Raw genomic sequence first — 22,339 nt, 5'->3', positions numbered from 1 at the left:
AATGCTATGCTAAATATTTGTCTTTATCCAGCTTGCTTATCCTAACTGGTCATCTTTTAACTTGCTTATTTTATAAAGCACAGACTGGTTTAGGGCCAAAGTACATTTCTGATCTGCTTATAAACCGCCACGAACCCCCAAGTCATCTGGGACTGGTCTACTTTCTGTTCCCAGAGTCAAAACCAAACATGGAGAAGCAGCGTTCAATTTTTCTGCTCCACATATCTGGAACAAAGTCCCAGAGAGATGCAGGTCTGCTGAGTCCCTCAGCTCCTTTAAATCCAGATTAAAGAACTTCCCGTTTACTGCTGCATTTAATCGACCATTTGTGATATTGCAAAAAAAAAAAAACTATTATGTTTTAATTAATTAAATGTTTGTACATCTCCTTTATGTTTGGATGCAGGCTTGGAGGGGTTTGTGTGCCTCTCTTGTTCTACATGACCATGTTGCAATCCTCCAGCATGCACACCCGGACGGTGTCGGGTCCGTAGGTGCCCGAAGCCCAAAAAAGGCTTCCAGCCATAGATGACGTAGTTACCATCCTCCTGCAGGCAGGAAAAAGAGATATTTGACTGTTATCAGAATAATTTACCTTCACAAAGGCCAGTGCTCATGAGGAGGTGTCACTCCCCTCCCTCTCTCCACCCCAAGCTTTTGTGTATAAAAGTGGAAGAAAATCACACTTGCTGCACATCACTCATTTGGCTCCGCTTGCAGTTTGACTGGATCTTCAACCCTGTAAGTATTCTATACTTTTACATAATCGGTTCCTAACTTTATGATCAAATGTGAAAGGTTTGTTGTACAAATGAAACAGAAAACCAACTAACAAAGCATGTTTTCAAAGCATTTTCCGTGTTTTAGACACCTTTTTTGTTCCAGAATCATGAGTAAGAACTACTTGTCCAAAAACGATGAACTCCGCAAGGGGGACTTTCTGATCTCCAACAACAGACAGTGGAAGGCCATCTTCCAGGTGAGTAACTCTCAATGTGTGTGCTCCCGTCTCCCGTTGTGAGCCCTGGTCTTTCTAAAGGGAAATCATTCTGATAAATCGTTTTCCTGCCTGCAGGAGGATGGTAACTTCGTCATCTATGGCTGGAAGCCTTTTTGGGCTTCAGATACTTCCGGATCAGACGGAATGCGCGTGTGCATGCAGGAGGATTGCAACCTGGTCATGTACAACAAGTGTGATCAACCCAAGTGGCACACAAACTCCTACAGACCCACATCCAAAATGTGCCGCCTTCACCTGACCGATGAGGGAAAACTGGTGGTCAGCAGGGAAAGTGAGGAGCTCTGGAACTCCGATAAAGACAAAGGCAAGAAGTGATTCACTGTGAGCGTTACGCCTTGTGATAATATTGAGTTACTAGTGAACCTTCTGTATAATCTGTGATGAAATAAAAGACATTTATCACAAAGCAGGAATGAGTTTCTTCTCTTTGTGGTGAGCGATGATCATGAAGTGCGTCTCTGCATCTCAGCTCCTTGTGAACAAACAACTCTGTGACTTAAAACAGAGCGAAGGTTTAACACATGGAATCCATACACTGTGTTATTTAGCCAAATTTGTGATGAATTCAAAACAAATAAAACATGCTCACTTATGTGTTAAAGTTAAAGTCAGAAGATAGTCGTAGACGCATCTGACTGTTCTTCATCTGTTCAACATCACACCAAAACATCAAGTTGTCGGTTAGCATTTTACCTTAATTTGAAATGACTGTTGAACATGATAATTGATGAATGAATTTTCTCAATAAGCTGAGGGTGCAGACGGAGGACAGAGATTCTCCTGGTTCACAAGGAGCTGAGATGCAGAGACACACTGTCACCAGTCACACTACCCGACAGCACGGAAAATGATGAGATGATCTTCAACTGTCAAACGTTTTTTTTCAATGACGTTCTGGTCGGGGCGGGAAATAAAACACCATTTCCCATGAAACAGGAAGTGGTTGTAAGCCGTACTTTGTCTCTCATGATGAGACACATGACAGTGTCATGTGTCATAACATCCTGCTCATCAATTTAGACACTAGGAGCACAACCTGGTGGCAACAGTAAGTTATAGCATGTGCACTTTCACATCCTCATAGATTCCTAAGATGCATTTTAGGGATTTATTTTGACATTTGGGCATAAGATGACTTGTTTTTTCCATGGCATTTTCGATCTAATATATTAGAACTTTATTTTCATTATATATTTCCATCTAATATATTTTGACATTTTATTCCATGACATTTTTAACCAAATTGCTTGACTTCCTTTTTCATCAAATTTTTTCCATGTAATATAGTTGGATTTTTCTTTCATTACATTTTTCGAAAGATTTTGACGGTTTAATATTTCTTCAACTAATATTTTTAGACCAAACATATTTTTAAAAGAAATTCCATCAAAACTAATTTGCCAAACAAGAGATTTCTTCCATTACCTAGTGGGACAAAAATATTTTTACTTTTTTTCCCATGGGAGACACACTTCACGATCATTGCTCATAACAAAGAGAAGAAACTCATTCATGCTTTGTGACAAATGTCTTTTATTTGAAGATTATACACAAGGAGGGTTTACTGGTAACTCAAGCTGATCACAAGGCGTAACGCTCACAATGAATCACTTCATGCCTTTGTCTTTATCGGAGTTCCAGATCTCATCACTTTCCCTGCTGACCACCAGTTTTCCCTCATCGGTCAGGTGAAGGCGGCACATGTTGCATTTAGGTTTGGAGGAGTTTGTGTGCCACTGGGGTTGATCACTCTTGTTGTACATGACCAGGTTGCAATCGGCCTGCATGCACACGCGCATTCCGTCTGATCCGGAAGTGTCTGAAGACCAAAAAGGCTTCCAGCCATAGATGACGAAGTTACCATCCTCCTGCAGGCAGGAAAAGGATTTATCAGAAGAATTTCCCTTAACAAAGACCAGAGCTCATGATGAGTGACGGCAGCGCAAACATTGAGAGTTGCTCACCTGGAAGACGGCCTTCCACTCCCTGTTGTTGGAGATCAGAAAGTCTCCCTTGCGGAGTTCATCGTTTTTGGACAAGTAGTTCTTACTCATGATTCTGCAACAAGAAAAAAGTCTGTTGTTTTCATTTAAAACACCGAAAATGCTTTGAAAACATGCTTTGTTGGTTGGTTTTCCGTTTCATTTGTACACCACCAGTGATAAACGTTCACATTTGATCATAAAGGTGTGACCCAATTATGTTATTATGTCATTATTATATATTATTTTGAATTTAACCGCACAAACTAAACAGTAAACTGCAATGACTCCTTCATGCATCAAACACAGAAATGTATTAATCAATCCATCAGCGTAAAAGTATAGAATACTTACAGGTTGGAGGTCCGGTCAGACTGCAAGCAGAGCAAAAAGTTGTTTGCGCAGCAAGTGTGGTTTTTTCCACTTTTATAGTAAACTCGGGGTAGAGAGAGGGAGGGAGGGGAGGTACCGGAGGCGTTTCTAGGATTCAAAGGAAAGGGGACTCAGCCCCATTGGGAGTGGTGTGACTGCAGCTGTTTGGAGGCGCGGATATCCCTCACCTCGTTTGAGAAAATGTGTGATTTTTCTCTGCAGTTTTGTTTGCGAGCAGAAGACAGGATTGACACACACGCAGGTCGTGCATCAGTGCTACTCGAAGGTCTCTGGGCAAAAACAAACTACTAGTAAGCGTCCGTCGGATGTAAAGCTTTGGCACCACGAGATTATAAACATCGACGCACAAACATCTTGATTATCATTTGACCCAGAAGACAATGTGTGAAAGACTTTCCATCCTGTTTTCTACTAAGTATAACTACTAAAAAGGAAAAAGGAAAAGAATGTTCAACCAAACACCAATTGAATGTTTTGGTGAAACAATAATATCACTGTTGTTTCATAATCTGGTTTCATAATTCTATTCAAATAAGGCCCTTGAGGCCTCGATACAGTCGGTCAGGGCATCAAGAGCAATTCTCATCAGCATTCGGCTGCTGTAGTCCTCCGACACCAAGTATTAGAAGGCGCCCACCAACATCGAGGAGCGATGCTGCCATGGAGATCAAGATAAACGAGGTCAATGACAAATTCTTTCACTTGCCAAACCGCGATTGCAGCATTCCACTGAAAGGACGTGTGTGCATGTTATATGTGCAATTTTGTCAAGTCATAAACTAAAGTTAACTTACCCACTGGGTCGTTATGTGCGTGTGTGTGTGTTGTTATGTGTGTGTGTGTGGGGATGTCCGCCCCCTCAGCCCACAGCAAATGTGAGCCCTCCGTCCTCTCTGCTCCAACCTCCACGTTGCCATAGTGATCGCACACAACGTCCGCAGCTGCTGTTCCTGTTTTTCCAAAGTCTCTGAGCATCGATTGTCCCCCCCTTTCCTCGTCCCCGGTTCGTCCCCCTCGCGCTGCTTCCTTCCGTCGGCTTTGCTCGTCATGCATGCCGTGAGTTCTCCTGGTCCACCTGTGACCTCCGGGATTCACAATGTCACAGTGTGAGACACAAATGCAAAACCCAATCACAGTATGTGTGTGTTTCTGCTTACAGTCAGACTGAGGGGGGGAGGGCGAGGGGGTCAATGTGTGAATTACATTTGCTTTCTGCTCCCCCTCCCTCGTACGGTGTCGTCAATCACGTGGAAGCTCCGATGTTAAAGCTGCTCTCCACACCGAGAAGCTTATTCAGACTTCCTCCCCGCCGGAGGAGGAGCACTGAGTGGCGGACTGGGACCTTTTCTGTCCGGACTTACGGCTTGTGTTTGGTGATTTTGGTTTTGTTATTTTTTTATATGCTAAGTTTGTAATAACTACTTCATCACAAACAAGCTTAAGATGCTTCCACAATCCACTAATCGCCACCAGAGACTCGGCAGCGAGGATGGGACGGACGCGTGATCTGGGCTTGTTCGGACGGACAGAAGGTCGTGTGCTACCGTTGATTTCTCCCAGCGGGTAAAAAGCTGCCGTCCCGACAAACTCGCGGTGAGAGATTAAAATGATTTAACGGCTTGACACGAGTTGCATGCGTCCGGGGGATTCTGGTGATTCATTGGTGCACCTTTGGTTAAATGCTGCAGACTACACGGCTAAAGAAAGCAACGGCCACTGCCTTAGTTATGCATCTGGTGAATCACACCAGGCACAGATAACTAGAAATGGGGAGACGGGTGCAAACTATGACACTAATGTCCTGTCACCATTGTGTAAATTCATGTCAGAGCGTTGTCCTGGCAGTTTGAATCAAATGCAAACATGGGTTGAGTTGGGGTTTCCTTCAAAGGGAAGTTTGAAATTACAACGGAGGGGAAAGGAGAAGAGCGGCGCTGCTCAGCATGCAGGCCTGTCCGAAAGAAAGAATGTGGCATTTCAAGCCAGACTGGGAAGCTTTCAAGATGAGGGAGTTGCAGTCAATGGGGAGACAGAGGCTGAAAGCATTCAATTCATTAAAGACCAACAAGCCTGCAAAACAAAACACTTTGTCCTTGTTTTTCGGCGATGCAGAGGAATTCATTGGACGCGGATCTGAACTGCCCCTTCGTCCCCCCTCCTCCCCCCCGGCTCCTCTGACTGAGCCAGCAGTCTCCCCAGCAGGATGCTGCACAGGCAAACCTTCCTCGGCTTGACAACAGCCCACGAGGAGCGCAGCCAGATTCAACCTCCGACAGGCCGGACGACCTTTTCACCTCCTGTGACCCGCTCGCAGGCTCAGCGAAGGCTGTGAGAAAAGTAGGCTTTTTGTTGATCCTGCAAACCTCTTTTCCGGTGGTAGAGTTCCTGGCACGCCTGACGACACCTTTTGACACTCCCAGCGGCCTCAGAGGACCCGAGCAGATGGGGACGCAGGCTTCTCCTTTGATGGGCGTGGCTACACACGGACCAGACGTCCAATGGGTTACCAGGAAAGCCCAGGTGTGTTCCACGGAGCGCTCAGCGAAAACCTTCAAAATGTACCACTCCCCCCATTTAAACCACGTGGGTGTTTCCCATATCTTACATGCCCAGAAGACTGAGTGGATGTGAAGCAGGAACAAATGTATTTAATATTTTTTCACATTCCATTCTGTGATTTAGCCTTAATTAGCCACCAATAGTATAAATAAGAAAGTGTGAGACATTTACTGCACCTTTTTAAATCTGGCTGTGATGTTTTAATTGCTTGTTTAAATGAAACTAGGACTTCAATCTAGAAGTTTAGAAGACTACATTTGGGATATCTGATGATGTAACTCCAGGCAGGCCTTTCTACTCCATAATGAGAACATTTTGCTGGTTACACTTTTTTATTTTCAAGTAAGATTTTGAATGCAGGACTTTTACTCCGGAGTAGTTTTACATTATGGTATTGCTACTTGCACTTAATTCTCCCAACACTAAGACCCAGGACCAGATAATCAGAGAAAATCAGTGTATCCATTCATTACGTCAAACTTCAGTCTGTTTTAAGAGTTGTTTGTTCACCTGAGACGCAGAGCCTCGCTTCATCACCACAAAGAGAAGAAACTCATTCCTGCTTTGTGACAAATAGTATTTATTTGATCTCAGATTATACAGAAGGAAGGTTTACTGGTAACTCATTCCTGCTTTGTGATAAATGTCTTTTATTTCATCCCAGATTACACAGAAGGTTTACTGGCAACTCAAGATTATCACAAAGCGTAACGTTCACAATGAATCACTTCTTGCCTTTGTCTTTATCGGAGTTCCAGAGCTCCTCACTTTCCCTGCTGACCACCAGTTTTCCCTCATTGGTCAGTCGGAGGCGGCACATGTTGGATTTAGGTTTGGAGGAGTTTGTGTGCCACTTGGGTTGATCACTCTTGTTGTACATGACCAGGTTGCAATCCTCCTGCATGCACACGCGCATTCCGTCTGATCCGGAAGTATCTGAAGCCCAAAAAGGCTTCCAGCCATAGATGACGAAGTTACCATCCTCCTGCAGGCAGGAAAAAGTGATTTTTTTAAAGAATATTTTACCTTTGCAAGGACCAGTGCTCATGATGAGTGACGGCAGTGCACACATTCAGAGTTACTTACCTGGAAGACGGCCTTCCACTCCTTGTTGTTGGAGATCAGAAAGTCCCCCTTGCGGAGTTCATCATTCTTGGACAAGTAGTTCTTACTCATGATTCTGCAACAAGAAAAAGATCTGTTGTTTTTGTCTAAAACATTGAAAATACTTGCTACTGAAGAACATGCGGTTATATTATTTTAATTTCAACAGCACGGATTGAACAGTAAGCTGCAATGACTTCTTTGTGCATCAAACACAGAAATTGTAATCCATCAGTGTAAAAGCATAGAATACTTACAGGGTTGAAGGTCCAGTCAGACTGCAGGCATAGCAAAATGAGTGATGTGCAGCGAGTGTGATTTTCTTCCACTTTTATACACTCGACCTCAGGGTGGAGAGAGGGAGGGGAGTGACACCACCTCCTAGAGGTATCAGGATTTTCAGGATTTAGGAGGAAGACTTTAAAAAAAAAAAAACACCATCATTACCGTGCAGGGTTTTCAGGTTTTTTTTCTCAGAAAGAGGATGATCTTTCAATGGGGGCGTGATTGACAGAAGGACTGACTGATGGGAGTGAATGTGGAACAAATGTGCTCTACATTTTTTCACATTCCAATCTGGGATTTAGCACAAGTATGAAAACCTGCACGAAAACATGCACAAGAAAGTTCAAAGAACCTACCTGGATGTGATGTTTTAGTACTTTTTCCATTTTTTCCAATCATGTTGAAGTAGTTTAGAAGACTACATTTTGGGGTGGGGGGGTTCAGACCCGAAAGCACTATGAGAACATCCTCTTGAGAGCCCCGTTGATAACAAGCTTGAACACGCTTGACATTTCATAATTCCATGTTATGGCCCTCAAGTGAGAGGTGTCGTCGATAACTGTAAAGCCGGTGGGGGGGGGTTTCTCAGAAAGAGGATGATCTTTCAATGGGGGCGTGATTGACAGAAGGACTGTGACTGATGGGAGTGAATGTGGAACAAATGTGCTCTACATTTTTTCACATTCCAATCTGGATTCAGCACAAGAATGAAAACATGCACAAGAAAGTTCAAAAAAACTTACCTGGATGTGATGTTTTAGTACTTTTTCCATTTTTTCCAACCATGTTGAAGTAGTCTAGAAGACTACATTTTGGGGTGGGGAGTTCAGATTGTGCACAAACACGCCGGAAAGCACTATGAGAACATCCTCCTGAGAGCCCCGTTGATAACAAGCTTGAACACGCTTGACATTTCATAATTCCATGTTATGGCCCTCAAGTGAGAGGTGTGGTCGATAACTGTAAAGGCCCCACGTAACCTTCCACTTGCAGAGCTTTGTGCATTGAGTAAAGCACGGTATCTAAAGAAGAATACGATTCAACTTTTTGTCATTGCATAGAGTACAGGTACTGTGACAACGAAATGCTTTGCGTTTAAGCAGGATGCTGCACAGGCAAACCTTCCTCGGCTTGACAACAGCCCACGAGGAGCGCAGCCAGATTCAACCTCCGACAGGCCGGACGACCTTTTCACCTCCTGTGACCCGCTCGCAGGCTCAGCGAAGGCTGTGAGAAAAGTTGCCTTTTTGTTGATCCTGCAAACCTCTTTTCCGGTGGTAGAGTTCCTGGCACGCCTGACGACAACTTTCGACACTCCCAGCGGCCTCAGAGGACCCGAGCAGATGGGGACGCAGGCTTCTCCTTTGATGGGCGTGGCTACACACGGACCAGACGTCCAATGGGTTACCAGGAAAGCCCAGGTGTGTTCCACGGAGCGCTCAGCGAAAACCTTCAAAATGTACCACTCCCCCCATTTAAGCTATGTGGGTGTTTCCCATATCTTACATGCCCAGAAGACTGAGTGGATGTGAAGGAGGAACAAATGTGTTTAATATTTCTTCACATTCCATTCTGTGATTTAGCCTTAATTAGCCACCAATAGTGAAAATATGCACAAGACAGTGTGAGACATTTACTGCACCTTTTTAAATCTGGCTGTGATGTTTTAGTACTTTTTTTTAATGAAACTAGGACTTCAATCTAGAAGTTTAGAAGACAGCATTTTGGATATCTGATGATGTAACTCTAGGCAGGCCTTTCTACTCCATAATGAGAACATTTTGCTGGTTACACTTTTTTATTTTCAAGTAAGATTTTGAATGCAGGACTTTTACTCCGGAGTAGTTTTACATTATGGTATTGCTACTTGCACTTAATTCTCCCAACACTAAGACCCAGGACCAGATAATCAGAGAAAATCAGTGTATCCATTCATTACGTCAAACTTCAGTCTGTTTTAAGAGTTGTTTGTTCACCTGAGATGCAGAGCCTCGCTTCATAACCACAAAGAGGAGAAACTCATTCCTGCTTTGTGACAAATAGTATTTATTTGATCTCAGATTATACAGTAGGAAGGTTTACTGGTAACTCCAGATTATCACAAAGTGTAACGTTCACAATGAATCACTTCATGCCTTTGTTTTTATCAGACTTCCAGACCTCCTCACTTTCCCTGCTGACCACCAGTTTTCCGTCATCGGTCAGGTGAAGGCGGCACATGTTGCATTTAGGTTTGGAGGAGTTTGTGTGCCACTTGGGTTGATCACTCTTGTTGTACATGACCAGGTTGCAATCCTCCTGCATACACACGCGCATTCCGTCTGATCCGGAAGTATCTGAAGCCCAAAAAGGCTTCCAGCCATAGATGACGAAGTTACCATCCTCCTGCAGGCAGGGAAAAGTGATTGTTTTTTAGAATATTTTACCTTTGCAAGGACCAGTGCTCATGATGAGTGACGGCAGCGCACACATTCAGAGTTACTTACCTGGAAGACGGCCTTCCACTCCCTGTTGTTGGAGATCAGAAAGTCTCCCTTGCGGAGTTCATCATTTTTAGACAAGTAGTTCTTACTCATGATTCTGCAACAAGAAAAATGTTCGTCTAAAACATTGAAAATACTACTGAAGAACATGCGGTTATATTATTTTAATTTCAACAGCATGGATTGAACAGTAAGCTGCAATGACTACTTGTTTTAATTACATCAGTGTAAAAGCATAGAACACTTACAGGGTTGAAGGTCCAGTCAGACTGCAGGCAGAGCAAAATGAGTGATGTGCAGCAAGTGTGATTTTCTTCCACTTTTATACACTCGACCTCAGGGTGGAGAGAGGGAGGGGAGTGACACCACCTCCTAGAGGTATCAGGATTTTCAAGTCTTTTAAAAAAAAAAAAACACCATCATAACCGTGCAGGGTTTTCGGGGGGGTTTTCTCAAAAAGAAGATGATCTTTCAATGGGGGCGTGATTGACAGAAGGACTGTGACTGATGGGAGTGAAAGTGGAACAAATGTGCTCTACATTTGTTCACGTTCCAATCTGGGATTTAGCACAAAAATGAAAACCTGCATGAAAATATGCACAAGAAAGTTCAAAAGAACTTACCTGGATGTGATGTTTTAGTACTTTTTCCATTTTTTCCAATCATGTTGAAGTAGTTTAGAAGACTACATTTTGGGGTGGGGAGTTCAGATCGTGCACAAACACGCCGGAAAGCACTATGAGAACATCCTCCTGAGAGCCCCTTTGATAACAAGCTTGAACACGCTTGACATTTCGTAATTCCATGTTATGGCCCTCAAGTAAGAGGTGTGGTCGATAACTGTAAAGGTCCCACATAACCTTCCACTTGCAGAGCTTTGTGCATTGAGTAAAGCACGGTATGTAAAGAGCAATATATACACCATGTTGCATCCAGGTTCGTGTCTAGGATGCACACAGCAGACTATGCATGGCAGCTATGTTTCCAGAAACATCGATAGAACACAGACCAGACGGAAGGATCCCGGCTGGGTAAACAGGTCGTGCTGGCTAGCAATGTGGCAGCCAGACCGACCGCTGTGGACCGAACCTGGGAGCACTGGGGCAAAGCGGGCTCAACACTCTTCTGAGTTAAGTTGAGAGCTTGTAGAGTGTTCAAAAGTTATTCCCTGGTGAATGCAACCAGAGAGCTAAGAGCTAAAAACTGCTAAAAGCTTGAGACTGCAATATCGAGTTGTCTGAATCTCAGTCTGAATCATTAATGGGTCAGAACCAGTTTCAGTGCTGGTTTCCTCTCACCTCTTGGCAATGAATCCAATAATTTGCATCCTGACATTTAGCGAGATTTGTTTTGTATCACAAAAGAGGAAACAAGACACAGCATGAAAACCTGAAAAATACTCCGGAGCTGGTGTCCCACCTGGTTTCAAACTGCACAGTCCTTCAACTTTCCCAAACCTATTGAGAAAACACACGGCAGGGGGGCAAAATTATAGATCGCAGATGATATTCTGACTGCAGGATGAGGGATTTTTACATTATATTATTGCTACTTGTGCTGAACTCTTGCCGTGACGGGAGCCACCATCAACATTCAGTTTATTTTCATGCTGCTTCACTTTTACATCTAATTTCGGACTGTGACACGACTTGTATCTCATCTCAGTTTGCATGTTTCAATTGTGTTGAGCCGAGACACAGAGAGCCGGACTGTCGCGACACAGAGAAGGGAGGAACTCATTCATGCATTGTGGAAAACTACGTTTTAAACGTCTTCACTTTGCCTGATTGCCCGGGTCAGGTGAGGGCTGCACAGGTAACGCTGGTGTTTGCAGGATTCTGCGTGGCCTCTGAGTTCTTCGCTCCTGTGGCCAATGAGTGTGTTGTGATAAGCCCGGATTGACAAAACAACTGAGCAGGTGTAAGAGATGTCTGCAGGTACTTATCAGTGATAAACACTATAATTAGCTGAAAACACACAGCAAAGCACCATGAGAACTTCATCCCCCTGAGATTCCCTTTGACAGAGGAATGTCAAGCATGTACACGCTTGACATTTCATAATTACATGTTCGGTCAGGCAGTGTGGCCAAGCTTTTCACTATATATAAATCAAGTAAACAGCCCTTCTACTTGCAGAGCTTTGTGCATTAGGTAAAGCACATATACGCCATGTTGCATCCACCTTCGTGTCCAGGATGCACACAGCAGACTATGCATGGCAGCAATGTTTCCAGAAACAAGGATAAAATACAGACTCGCCCTCCAGTGCGGCCAAAGAGCGAGCTTGACTCCGGGTTGGGAGGATGTCTGAGGAGGAATTCAACGTACAAAGAATCTGGATCTCCCACAAGTCTACACACAAGATTATTGTTTTTTTTATTCCACACCAAGCAAAGGTTAACTCATTTGTCACAGCATAGAGGAGCTCAAAGCGAGAGTGAATCACCAGCGTTATTTTAAGACGACGTGAACAGACATTTTGCAGGTGAAAATCTGCTGCGTTTGTATTTTCATATTATTTGTGACGCGTTGACGAGAAATCTGCATTTCAACTTTACGTCACTATGGTGAAAGAAGCATGCAACATGCTAGGTGCAGATTCTTTGGCTGCTTTGTAATAGGTGATATTTAATGTTTCCCAGTCGACAGAGCCAGCAGCGTTGGAGCTCCGCTGTTGTAGCTCATTTTCTTGCAGTGCTGCGTCCTGGTTGTCCTCATTTCCTGAAGCAACACAAAGACGACAATTCATTTCAGGGCCACACAGAGCAAGCTGCAGACCACTGAGCTTCAATGCAAGGGGAGGCGGGGGGGATGGGGGGAGCTTCAATGACCTCACCAAAACTGCTGTTTAAATTCTAAGTGAGAGATCTCATGTGTTTTCCTTTTCCTTTTTTTTTTTACTTAACACAAGACAGCTGCAAGTAATGTGAAACATATGAAAGATTACATAATCACGTATGAACAATAGGGGCCTTTCAGGTGGATACACTACAAAAAAAACAAAGCTCCAGTGTTTTGCAGAGAAACTTTGAGGGGAGATTAAAAGAGGAGGAATCAAACCGGTGAGAGTCTCGGCCTCTGGATGCAGTGGACATACGGCTTGGGCCTCGATTCAATCTGGTCCGCGGACGTTTTGTAGCAAACCGCACAGTCAATCATCGGCTGTGGAGTCATTCAAAAGTATTAAAAAAAAAAGAGGAATCCGGATGCTGTACACTGATTTAAAATGAATAGAACTCACTCTGTCGTTCCTGAAGGGGCACGTCTGAGGGCTGGACGCCGGCGTGCCCCTGGCACACGTGGTGGGTTTCAGGAAAAAGTGGTGGTAGAGGTATTTCACTCCGAATCCAGACTGCAGCAGAGAAAAAGGTCATTTTAGTGTGAGTTTATTAATTATTGTTAGAAAATAACTATCAGGAATCCTTCTGCCTGTAGTGGGATCGAAAACAAATAAAGAGTTGAGTCTCTCTGAGAAAACATGAAATATAGTTGATCACAATCCTGGACCGGTTTGTTTGTTTGCTAAATGTCATTGAAACAGCAAAGTAAAGTCCTGTTTTTTCTACTCAAACCCTCGAGGACTTTGTCTCTTGAAAGCGAACATTTGCCTTTTTAGGTTCAGTTTCAAAAAGTCTGTCGACCACCAAGATACTTTAACACAGACATTATTTTAAATATTTCAGATCTTGTCTTATACCATTGGAGTGCTTTCGCTAATGCACCAATCACTAAGTCAAATTCCTTGTATGTGCAAAAGTAATGCTTTCCTGTTTACAGGCAACGTGTGCACCAGTCAGTCAAATGTTGAGTGTAATAATAAAAGCATGAAACTAACGACTTCTTAGCGCTCGACTTCAGTCCAATATGAGAGAGGAGGGATTGGAGGAACTTTACAGTGCAGCTGGCGGATGCCTGGTCTCAAATCTAGAGAGCGATACTATCTGCTCGAATGGTAATGTGTTCTTCTGCAACATGAGAAAAAACATTTTTTTTCCACCTGTCTAGTTTTCCAGGAGGTGGCTTTTCCCATTTTACCAGGAACATTCAAAAGGAGAAAAACTGCCGTTCACACAGATCAGTATAAGGTCGATGACCTTTACATTACACAAAGACACGCCCCACCTCCTGGAAAACGTCCTGAAAACATGTTGAAATTTGAGAATCAGTAGTTAAAAGCACATGCCAGAATTCACTAGAACTCGCCGCGGGGAGAGGCGGAATGGAAAAACACCAACGGCATTCATGAAGTAAAGCAGGCAGGAATTTACATTCCCTCCTGAGGCCCCTCAGGGGAACATTTGCTACGGACGCCTGCGCCTGTAAACGTCTCCGCAGAGACAGAGCAAGCACAGCTGGCCCGTCTCAACCCTGTGAGGCCAAAAGAAGTGACACATAACTTCAGGTCTACCTCGGTGTCCGACTTCTCCAGGCTCCTCAGGAAGCGATAGCGGTGGTTCACGCCGGCGTGCGTTTCGAGAAGCTCCAGCGCCAGATCCACCCCCTTCTTGTAGTCGTCGGGCAGCTGGTCGTAAGCGTCCTGGGCCCGGACCGAGCACAGGACCACGGCACAAACCAGCAACAGCGACCCGGCGGCCATCTTCATCGTCGAGCGTGTGCGTGTGAGCCGGGGCTCTTCGGGCTCGGAGGGTGGACTCTCCCTCTCTCCCTCCCTGCGGGATCGATATTCACATGCAACAACAAGTCCTATTATGGCCGTGGAGCCAAACACCAGCAACGTCAACAGGCCCTCGCTCCCTCTCTTTGTTATCTGAAACTTCCCGTAAGACACCAGGGGAACATCTGGTCGTAACAAAACACTCAGTGGGGAGTTTCCACAGAATGAGGAGCAGCTCAGCAGAAGCGAAAGTAGAATTATATCCCTTTTATTTCGATTACAATGAAAGACTTTGATAATCCCCAATCTTGGAAACAAGCCCAGCGAGCCATTAAAAAAAAAAAAAAAAAGAGCCTTTGGCCTCAAAGGTCAGTGGGTGGACGACCTCCTCAGGCTCTGCTCCACCAGCTCCGTTGTTGTTGAATTGAGGGAGAAGTAGGTCATTTATTTGAAAACTGTGACTTGACAGGGACGTTAATGAGGCGCACACACACATACACACACACACACACACGCACACGCACCATCATATGAGGCTTTGTTTGGTTTTCCCAACTGTTGCAGCCTGTCGAGAGGGCACCAGTTGGAAACTAAGGAGGTTTTTGTTGAGTTTACCAGACACTGTTAAAGAGAAATTCTGTTACACTAAAAAGAAAAGAATCTTATGACAACTGACATTGTGATATACAAATTTATTGCAGGTGTTAGTTTTGTACAGGATAAAAAATAAAAAAATTTGAAATGCGAACCGTAATCAAATGAGTTCAGGCACGCTCACTCGGAATAGTAGAGTACGCATTGGAAAAAAACCTTTTCGCAAGTGAAACTTTATTGACAAAATGAATCGAAACAAACAAATTTACACTGGAGTAAACAATACAATTGTAGAAATAAAAATGTCACTCAAATGCAACAAAAACAAGTATAAACTACAGAAATAAAACTTATGAGGCTTATAAATTACATCAAACCAACAGAAAAGGCGCAAAGAGACCGTGTCCCAGTCGACGACGTGTTCACTCGGCTCTTGCTGAAGCCAGAAGAGTGGGGGCTCCGCTGCTGTAGCCCATCGCGTTGCAGTGATTCACTCGGTCCGCCGTCATCTCCTGCCATTCACAACAAACAGGGACCATCAGACACAATCTCATTTTTCTGTTTTATGGGCGAGGTTTAGTCATAGAGAACCGCGAGTGTGACCTTCGGGTGAGCACACTGACCTCTGTAAGGGCAGGTTTGTGCACACAGTGAACATACGGTTTGGGCTCCTGTTCGATTCCTCCACCGAACGTTTTGTAACAGACGGCGCAGTCGATCAGCGGCTGCACGGACGCACACACACACACACACACACCAGGATAGACGAGTCAGACGAGGCCTTGGCAAACAAATTACAAAAAAAAGGTTTCGGCAAATGAGAATAAAACAAAACGTACTCTATCGTTTCTGAACCGACAGGACGTGGCGTCGACCGTTCCTCTCGGACACTTTGTGGCTTTGAGGTAGAAGTGGTGGTAGATGTAAGTCACATCAAAACCAGCCTGGGGACAAAGGGGACATGAAACTTGAGCAATTAACGACATCCAGGGAGGAGAATCCACGGTGAAGACAACGACGGACGCACAGTACCTCGATGTCGGACTTGTCGATACTTCTGAAGAAGCGGAAATGGTGCTGGATCCCCGCGTGGGAGTGGAGCTTCTCCAGGGCCAGGTCCACTCCTTTCCTGTAGGTTTCGGGGAGTTTATCGTAAGCCCCCTGCGCGTCGGAGGAAACGAACAAAGCCCCGAGGCCGAAGAGGAGCATCAACAACGCAGCCATCTTTCTCCCCGCGTGTGCAACAAAGGGAGCGAGGGGATTACGCAACGGCCCACCCACACGGTGTTGTTTTCCTCAACGCCCACCCGGCACCTCCTCTCCGCGGGACGAGGCAGCGCGGAAACCTCCCTGCGCCTGTCTGGACTCGTGATATGTTGATTCACAGCAGGGGGGTTTAGTACAGTGGCCCAGAGGCTCATTGACCCTGCAACTTAAAAAAAAAAAAAATCGAGCAGAGAAGTGGTTTTTTTTGTTTAAATCACGGCTTAGGGGGCAAAATACGAGTCTACAGAAAGCCATGCAGTCAAATGGAACAGAAGGCTTTGGAGATGTTTGGGATTAATCAACCTTTCACCAACGTCACATTAAACCATTTGAGGGTTTTGGGAGGACATCTGCAAACAGGTCATACGTCTGGAATATGACAAGTGGTCCAGGAAAACCTTTTTTTTGTAGTTTATCATTTGAAAAACTAATAAAGGCCATCAGAGGTCAAATAAACCAGTAAGTTTCTGGGTTGTATTTGCATCTTATTTCTTGCTTGTTTCCCGTATTTGCATCATGTCTACTGTGTTTTCTACCGGTTGGAACATCGGCAGAGATACTTTCTCTACTTACATGCATTTGCTTTGATCCACAAAAAAACCCCATAACAGACAGAACAAATATAAAATACCTTTTATTTGTCATCAATATTTCAACCTTTAATGTACAATGGAACTTCAGCAGCCTTTCAGACCGTCTATTGCGTTTGAAATGGGACAAAATATTGTTTGAGCATTTCGCAGCTTTGACAGATACTTTCGACAAACACGGACCGACTTCACTCCATCCACAGGCACACTAAGCAAACACAAAACACACACTTCACTCCAACGTCCCCGGATAGGACGCAGCCAAATGTGTACATCAAAAACAAGACATAACCTACAGAGGCAGCAATAATGCCTCATATTGCAAAGGATAAATAATGGAGAGATGTTTGATTTTTGAGCGTCTTGGAAAGTGCAAACTATTGTAACGCGTGTGGTTCAACAAACACTTCCCGGTCCCAGAGGCACTTGAGACTTTGTGCGCCTCTCCAAACAGGCTGAGACGGGACAGTTCAGAAGGGAAAGAAGTGAAATACACACTCGAGAGTAACAGAGGACGGAACATTTCAGTCATTTGACACAGTCAAAGCTTTAACCAATCCATGTCACACTGATACAACGTGACATAAAACAAAACCAAAATGAATAAACATGTATATCTCTAAAAGCCTTCCTTCCCAGTCACGCTTCAGTATTGAGATTGTCTATACAGCTTGTGTGTAAATTTGGTCGACCGAGTTTACAAGTGCGAATGAAATGTTTAAATTAGTGGATGCCAAAAGAAATATAGCAAAGTTATGATAAAACAAGGAATGGTGTTAATTCTCCTTAGAGAGAATTGTCGTTACAGTAGTGGATGGGAGATGGCTGAACTGCAGCTTATTGTTCTGATCACAAAACTATTTACACAACATTTGGCACTTGGACAAAGAAACCAATAAATTACGATTCCCGTTGACACACCGAGTGAAACAAACAAACCGATACATTAGTTCCCTAAACATGTGCATGGAGACATGTAGAGTAATACATGTATATATATATTATGCCGCTGTATTAATCTCGTGTTATGATCAGAACTATGTTTTCATATTATTAAATCTCCCAAATAAGAAAAAAAAAAGAAGATGGTCACAGATGGTCGTATGAGAAACCAACAAAAGCAACATTGATATATAAGGAATGAAAGAGGATGCGAAGATGTTACAATTGTCACATAAAAAAAAAATACAGCCATTGTTCAGATTTGGGGTCTTAAAAAGTGCCACGAGCGCGGGGAGGGTAAAGCGATGAGGAGGAATAAAACGCCTCAGTATAACTTTTTACGTTCCTTCATAAAAGGCGCTTGGTGAGCTTAAAACATGGACAAAAACCAAACTTGTGTGTTAATATAAAAGACGAACGCTAACTCCCATATTTCCTCCACTTCAATGTGAATCAGAGCAACTTTTCAGGGCTAAAAATTAATAACTCAACTGCAAATCTATCGAATGGAATCACATTCAATTTTCGAGCTCGAGATCGCATTAAGTGATTTGGAATCTCTTGTCCACTGAAATATATATATAGATTTCCTTAAAAGCATTTCATGTGTCGACCGTTTTAATTCCGCTGATAAACCGGCACAAAAGGCCCCCAGATTTAAAAAAAAAAAGTTAACAAGTCGACCGAACAACTAACCAGACGGCCGCCAGGTTACCCCCTGGTGTCTCGGTGGTGCTGAGGAGGAGTTGAAACCTCTTTTTTGGTGGTGATGTGAGGGGTCGCCACGGGTTACACGGGCATTTGCATCTCCGAGTACTCGTCGTGACACTCGCGCTCGTCAAACTTGGGCTCTGCGTCGTCTGCGTCCAGCTGCAGGAGGGAGAAGACGCGTCAGGATTCTTTATCTCACTGCCAATTTCACATCTTACAGAAAACTGAGGTAATATATTTTGTTTCTTGATTTACTTATTCATTTTCATATGGTTTAGTCCACTGAAGAAATTTCCTACTTTCTTTGTTATGAAGGAAAATCAATTCCACTTAATCTCTCCAAAGTTTCAGCAAATTCAAATATAGATTATTATCCTGAAACTATTCTCACAGTCAGGGCCAATCAGACCATCACAGGGGGGAGTTTGTGGTGAACAAGCTGGTGGTGTGTGTGTGCACGGCGGCGGTGGCGCCCCCCAGTGGCTGACTTACGCATGCTATCTCCCTGCTGGTGAAGATGCGGCTCAGCAGGAACATCTTGACGGGGATGGTGAGGATGAGGACGAAGGGGAAAGCGAGCGAGGCCTGCGTGGACATGACGGCCCACAGAGACGCCAAACACACCACCTGGATGCAGGTGAACAGATGCATGCGCAGCGTGCGGACCTGCAGCAAACGGATCGTTCATGAAAACTCACCAGCAATCGACAACAACGGTTCAGAGATTCTTATATTTCTCAGTTGTAACAGTTGAGAGCTGAGATTATTTGTCAAGTGATTAACAAAATGTCAAACAGGAGTCTGCTCACCTTGCGTACGTAGGTGTGGTCTGGGTGGTACTTTGGAGGCATGAGCAGCAGCATCATGCGCTCGGTTAGCTGGATACCGTTGAGGGACATCACACCCATGTAGAGGAAGATGCCAAACAGCACCGCCAGGGGGATCTGACGCAGCAGGTCACCGATCACAATGGACATACCTGTTGGGGGGGGGGGGGCGGTAAATAAAATGCTGCATGTTCCTTCTTTTCAAACTGATATTATCTAGAACAAGTCAACATCGTCCGACACTTACCAACCATGACGGCCACCAGGAGCCCGGTGACCCTCTGCTCCTTCACCTCCTGGATGCGGGGCTTGTCTCCGGGGGCGACAGCCTTGCTCATGACTGTGAGGGCGTTGACGTGGGTCACCGAGCGGACGGTCGCGGCGGCCATCCACGGCAGGCCGAACAGAGCCGAGCAGCCGCCCAGCGCCACGATCAGCAGCAGGTCCAGATGGAACCCGGAGCCCTTCACCAGCATCCGCTCCTTCTTGCTCACTATGAGCCTGTGCAGGTTAACGGTTAAATAAATAGGGTTAATGGCATATGCATGGCAATCTACCATTTTAAAATTCTATCCATCAAAATGATTTTGATATTCTAAGCAGTCATATTCAAGTGATTCCCACCATAAGCCGCTTTCAACGCGACTTGCGACTCACGTGGTGATCTGGGTCTCCATGAAGATGAGGATGAAAACCAGCAGAGCGGGCAAACAGCAGGCAAACATCATCCACACGGGGAACTGTCCGTCGGTGCCCAGAGGACTGATGATCCAGCCGCGCTTCGAGGGACTCGTCACAGAGAAACCGTGAGGAACGCTCAGTTTCTGAACACGAACGGAGACGACGGTGAATCTTAAGCAGCGGAAAAGGTCAAACATTCATAAAGCAGAGCAGTCGCATTCGAGTGTCACCTGTGTGTAAGTGTCGCTTATGCTGTAGTCCACCAGGACCATGATGAGGATGGCAATCGGGACGCCGAAATCTCCGATGACCCTGCGCAACTTAACGCGTAAGAAGAGATAGATTGAGCAAAACAATCAGCTTCACATTCGGCATCAAATAGGGGGATTGGAGCGAGATGGAGGATGGATCAGGGTTAATGCTCCTCACCCTTCCAGGGAAGAAGGCGCTGTTCTTGAACTTGCGCAGGTAGAAGGCGATGAAGAAGGTTCCGGCCATGAGGACCAGGGAGAGCAGCGCGGTGTTGGGCTGGTTCAGGACCGCCGCCGGCACGGTGCTGTTGCCCAGAGCGAGCGTGACATTTGCCGGCGAGGCGTCTGTGCCGTTGCCGAGGGAGCAACTTCTCAGCGGGTGCTCGTTGAAAATCTGGCAGACGACACGGAGGGTTCAAATTAATTCCAAAATATAACCCGTCGCAGATATGAGGATCATCATCTATGACTCTTTTAGGAACCACAACCACACGCATACAGAGCCAAGACGGCCTAAGTCTGTGCCTTAAAACAACAACAAAAAGGAACAACTTCCAAAGTCTCAAGCCTGGATAATAGTTCAACTTTTAATCCGTTTAACTTTCAAGGACAATCAATCACAAAAGATTCCAAATGCACTTGTTATAAAAACATTTGAATTCTGTCCAAAGATTAGTCCGTTTGGTTTAGTGTCCATGACGTACCCTGGCGAGCTTGATGAAGGTCTCGCAGATGAAGATGAGGGAGATGAGGAAGGAGAAGATCTCCTGCGTGAAGCGGGAGACGAAGCGGACCATGAAGCTCCCCTCGAAGGCCACCATGACGATCACGATGACAATGAGCCAAAACCCGATCCAGACGCGGCCGGTCAGGTACTCCATGTCGTTGGCTTTGCAGAACTGTGACAAGGAAGAAAGTCGTCAGCTGGAAAACACAGTGAGACATGAGTCGTACAGTAAATACTACATTTTTTAAATGAACCTCGGGAGTAATTATAAACTGGATTGACTAGAACCCTCATCGTTAGACGTCATCGTCGTCGTATCAACTTACGCTGAAGAAGGCTTCTTCAAAGACCAGCAGGGGTCCAGAGAATCCCACAATGAGCAGCGGCTGCGCTCCGAGCAAGCAGAAGATCACACCCTGCACCGCCGTCGACACGATCAGCTCAGAGACACCGATCAGCCCGTCGGTCTTCTCACCTGGTCAACAAACACCAGCCAGGTTTAATCGAGTGAACGATCGAGACGAGAGACGTTGAAAAGGGGTTCGGACACATGAGTCGATGAACTGCGAATCTCTAGTAACTCGAGCCGCTCACCCAGCAGGCCGCCGAATGTTATGGCCGGAGAGAGCGCAGCGAAGTAGATGAAGATGACGGCAGCCATGCACTGGCTGTCCAGGGCGTCCTTGAAGTCACTGAGGTACTTTGGGTAACGGCGGCGCACGTCTCGCACGAGCCCTCCGAAGGGGCGCCCGGTGCGCTTTAGAGGGTCGTCCGACTTCTTCATGGGCGTGAGGAGGGCCTCTGTGTGACCGGGAGGAGCGGGTCGTCAACGGCGATAGATTAAATCACGTGAAACAGGAGGCGACGTTTCCGGCGGTACGGCTTTATTAGGTTATTCGACGAGTTACCTTTTTCTTCCATGCTTTTAGGCTCCTTGACCAGCTTGACCCCCTGCTCCTGCCTCTTGGCCAGCATCTCCCTCTGGAAGCGTGCGACGGAGCGCAGCAGCTCATCGCCTCCCATCTCCGAGGGCGGCAGCACGATGCTGCAGTCCAGGAAGCTGTTGATGGCGCTCAGCAGGTCATGCCTGTCGTCTGCCATGTAAGCCGCCTCGTGGAATTGCTGAGTGGAAATACAGAGAGAACTTGAGACTATTGTTCTCCATCTCTTTTAGATTTAGTTAGTTTATGTGGCAAGAATCCATTTTATATCACTCCGCTGGTAATTCAATTAGACATAAGACAGAAGGGCATGAAGAGAAGGATTTTTGTTTTGTTTCCTTGAATTTATTCGACTTGTGTTTTTT

General features: G+C 45.2%; 7 protein-coding genes across 20 annotated transcripts in view; 1 reads left to right on the top strand and 6 right to left on the bottom strand.

Annotated features, from left to right (window-relative positions):
- Nucleotides 1-680: 680 nt before the first annotated feature.
- LOC120811581 (B-type lectin plumieribetin) lies at nucleotides 681-1,428 on the top strand. 2 transcript variants are annotated; one of them, XM_040167061.2, is made up of 3 exons: nucleotides 681-741; nucleotides 886-979; nucleotides 1,076-1,428. In XM_040167061.2, exons 2-3 carry the CDS (start codon nucleotides 890-892, stop codon nucleotides 1,334-1,336), a joined length of 351 nt encoding a protein of 116 aa, XP_040022995.2. In that variant the 5' UTR covers nucleotides 681-741; nucleotides 886-889; the 3' UTR covers nucleotides 1,337-1,428. The 2 variants fall into 2 exon arrangements, with proteins under 2 accessions (XP_040022995.2, XP_077952203.1); XM_078096077.1 differs by having other exon boundaries at nucleotides 697-741; nucleotides 868-979.
- Nucleotides 1,429-2,534: 1,106 nt separating this feature from the next.
- LOC120811579 (B-type lectin plumieribetin) lies at nucleotides 2,535-4,229 on the bottom strand. Of its 2 annotated transcripts, XM_078096076.1 has the most exons (4): nucleotides 4,191-4,229; nucleotides 3,358-3,483; nucleotides 2,986-3,079; nucleotides 2,535-2,889 (listed from the first exon to the last, which is right to left on the bottom strand). In XM_078096076.1, the coding sequence occupies exons 3-4, from the start codon at nucleotides 3,073-3,075 to the stop codon at nucleotides 2,629-2,631; spliced, it is 351 nt and encodes a 116-aa protein (XP_077952202.1). In that variant the 5' UTR covers nucleotides 3,076-3,079; nucleotides 3,358-3,483; nucleotides 4,191-4,229; the 3' UTR covers nucleotides 2,535-2,628. The 2 variants fall into 2 exon arrangements, with proteins under 2 accessions (XP_077952202.1, XP_040022994.1); XM_040167060.2 differs by lacking the exon at nucleotides 4,191-4,229 and having other exon boundaries at nucleotides 3,358-3,488.
- A 2,286-nt stretch (nucleotides 4,230-6,515) lies between these two features.
- LOC120811578 (B-type lectin plumieribetin) lies at nucleotides 6,516-10,120 on the bottom strand. Of its 4 annotated transcripts, none has more exons than XM_078096073.1 (4): nucleotides 8,088-8,672; nucleotides 7,317-7,477; nucleotides 7,042-7,135; nucleotides 6,516-6,940 (listed from the first exon to the last, which is right to left on the bottom strand). In XM_078096073.1, exons 3-4 carry the CDS (start codon nucleotides 7,129-7,131, stop codon nucleotides 6,680-6,682), a joined length of 351 nt encoding a protein of 116 aa, XP_077952199.1. In that variant the 5' UTR covers nucleotides 7,132-7,135; nucleotides 7,317-7,477; nucleotides 8,088-8,672; the 3' UTR covers nucleotides 6,516-6,679. The 4 variants fall into 4 exon arrangements, with proteins under 4 accessions (XP_077952199.1, XP_077952198.1, XP_077952200.1 ...); XM_078096072.1 differs by lacking the exon at nucleotides 8,088-8,672 and adding an exon at nucleotides 7,701-7,879; XM_078096074.1 differs by lacking the exon at nucleotides 8,088-8,672 and adding an exon at nucleotides 7,701-7,874 and having other exon boundaries at nucleotides 7,317-7,440.
- LOC144390066 (B-type lectin plumieribetin-like) overlaps nucleotides 9,371-22,339 on the bottom strand; it is a 33,757-nt gene continuing 20,788 nt past the window's right edge. The window contains exons 2-3 of the mRNA XM_078096075.1: nucleotides 9,831-9,924; nucleotides 9,371-9,729 (exon numbers count right to left, since the gene is read on the bottom strand). Of these exons, the coding sequence (XP_077952201.1) occupies nucleotides 9,469-9,729; nucleotides 9,831-9,920 (351 nt within the window). The 5' untranslated portion in view covers nucleotides 9,921-9,924 and the 3' untranslated portion in view covers nucleotides 9,371-9,468. The remainder of the gene's footprint in view (nucleotides 9,730-9,830; nucleotides 9,925-22,339) is intronic.
- On the bottom strand, nucleotides 12,183-14,881 carry LOC120811582 (uncharacterized). Its single transcript, XM_040167062.2, has 4 exons — nucleotides 14,238-14,881; nucleotides 13,071-13,181; nucleotides 12,890-12,991; nucleotides 12,183-12,550 (listed from the first exon to the last, which is right to left on the bottom strand). The coding sequence occupies exons 1-4, from the start codon at nucleotides 14,430-14,432 to the stop codon at nucleotides 12,458-12,460; spliced, it is 501 nt and encodes a 166-aa protein (XP_040022996.2). The 5' UTR covers nucleotides 14,433-14,881; the 3' UTR covers nucleotides 12,183-12,457.
- On the bottom strand, nucleotides 15,122-16,413 carry LOC144390064 (uncharacterized). Its single transcript, XM_078096071.1, has 4 exons — nucleotides 16,071-16,413; nucleotides 15,878-15,982; nucleotides 15,662-15,763; nucleotides 15,122-15,550 (listed from the first exon to the last, which is right to left on the bottom strand). Exons 1-4 carry the CDS (start codon nucleotides 16,260-16,262, stop codon nucleotides 15,461-15,463), a joined length of 489 nt encoding a protein of 162 aa, XP_077952197.1. The 5' UTR covers nucleotides 16,263-16,413; the 3' UTR covers nucleotides 15,122-15,460.
- Nucleotides 16,923-22,339, bottom strand: part of slc4a2b (solute carrier family 4 member 2b) — a 29,128-nt gene continuing 23,711 nt past the window's right edge. For 6 of the 9 annotated variants that reach the window (XM_078096056.1, XM_078096057.1, XM_040167146.2 and 3 more), the window contains 11 exons: nucleotides 21,942-22,155; nucleotides 21,628-21,834; nucleotides 21,360-21,508; nucleotides 21,011-21,205; nucleotides 20,485-20,700; nucleotides 20,286-20,375; nucleotides 20,032-20,198; nucleotides 19,622-19,875; nucleotides 19,357-19,526; nucleotides 19,040-19,213; nucleotides 16,923-18,706 (listed from right to left, as the gene is read on the bottom strand). In XM_078096056.1, coding sequence (XP_077952182.1) covers nucleotides 18,626-18,706; nucleotides 19,040-19,213; nucleotides 19,357-19,526; nucleotides 19,622-19,875; nucleotides 20,032-20,198; nucleotides 20,286-20,375; nucleotides 20,485-20,700; nucleotides 21,011-21,205; nucleotides 21,360-21,508; nucleotides 21,628-21,834; nucleotides 21,942-22,155 — 1,917 coding nt within the window. In that variant the 3' untranslated portion in view covers nucleotides 16,923-18,625. The remainder of the gene's footprint in view (nucleotides 18,707-19,039; nucleotides 19,214-19,356; nucleotides 19,527-19,621; nucleotides 19,876-20,031; nucleotides 20,199-20,285; nucleotides 20,376-20,484; nucleotides 20,701-21,010; nucleotides 21,206-21,359; nucleotides 21,509-21,627; nucleotides 21,835-21,941; nucleotides 22,156-22,339) is intronic. The other 3 variants (XR_013454129.1, XR_013454127.1, XR_013454128.1) reach the window with 1 other exon arrangement.

Source organism: Gasterosteus aculeatus, chromosome 21, assembly GCF_964276395.1.
Source record: "Gasterosteus aculeatus chromosome 21, fGasAcu3.hap1.1, whole genome shotgun sequence".
Taxonomy (NCBI): domain Eukaryota; kingdom Metazoa; phylum Chordata; class Actinopteri; order Perciformes; family Gasterosteidae; genus Gasterosteus; species Gasterosteus aculeatus.
Note: the sequence above shows the minus strand (reverse complement) of the source record. Positions and strands in the feature narration are given on the sequence as shown.

What these genes read in the sequence shown, in the direction of transcription:
- LOC120811581 (XM_040167061.2), top strand. Translation starts at nt 890, where the DNA reads ATGAGTAAGAACTACTTGTCCAAAAACGATGAACTCCGCAAGGGGGAC. An exon ending in AGTGGAAGGCCATCTTCCAG is followed by an intron (nt 980 to 1,075) that starts GTGAGTAACTCT and finishes TCCTGCCTGCAG; the next exon opens with GAGGATGGTAACTTCGTCAT.
- LOC120811579 (XM_078096076.1), bottom strand. Translation starts at nt 3,075, where the DNA reads ATGAGTAAGAACTACTTGTCCAAAAACGATGAACTCCGCAAGGGAGAC. An exon ending in AGTGGAAGGCCGTCTTCCAG is followed by an intron (nt 2,890 to 2,985) that starts GTGAGCAACTCT and finishes TCCTGCCTGCAG; the next exon opens with GAGGATGGTAACTTCGTCAT.
- LOC120811578 (XM_040167059.2), bottom strand. Translation starts at nt 7,131, where the DNA reads ATGAGTAAGAACTACTTGTCCAAGAATGATGAACTCCGCAAGGGGGAC. An exon ending in AGTGGAAGGCCGTCTTCCAG is followed by an intron (nt 6,941 to 7,041) that starts GTAAGTAACTCT and finishes TCCTGCCTGCAG; the next exon opens with GAGGATGGTAACTTCGTCAT.
- LOC120811582 (XM_040167062.2), bottom strand. Translation starts at nt 14,432, where the DNA reads ATGAAGATGGCCGCCGGGTCGCTGTTGCTGGTTTGTGCCGTGGTCCTG. An exon ending in GCCCCTTCAGGAACGACAGA is followed by an intron (nt 12,992 to 13,070) that starts GTGAGTTCTATT and finishes ATGACTCCACAG; the next exon opens with CCGATGATTGACTGTGCGGT. An exon ending in AGAGGCCGAGACTCTCACCG is followed by an intron (nt 12,551 to 12,889) that starts GTTTGATTCCTC and finishes GTGTTGCTTCAG; the next exon opens with GAAATGAGGACAACCAGGAC.
- LOC144390064 (XM_078096071.1), bottom strand. Translation starts at nt 16,262, where the DNA reads ATGGCTGCGTTGTTGATGCTCCTCTTCGGCCTCGGGGCTTTGTTCGTT. An exon ending in TCGACAAGTCCGACATCGAG is followed by an intron (nt 15,983 to 16,070) that starts GTACTGTGCGTC and finishes CTTTGTCCCCAG; the next exon opens with GCTGGTTTTGATGTGACTTA. An exon ending in GTCGGTTCAGAAACGATAGA is followed by an intron (nt 15,764 to 15,877) that starts GTACGTTTTGTT and finishes GCGTCCGTGCAG; the next exon opens with CCGCTGATCGACTGCGCCGT.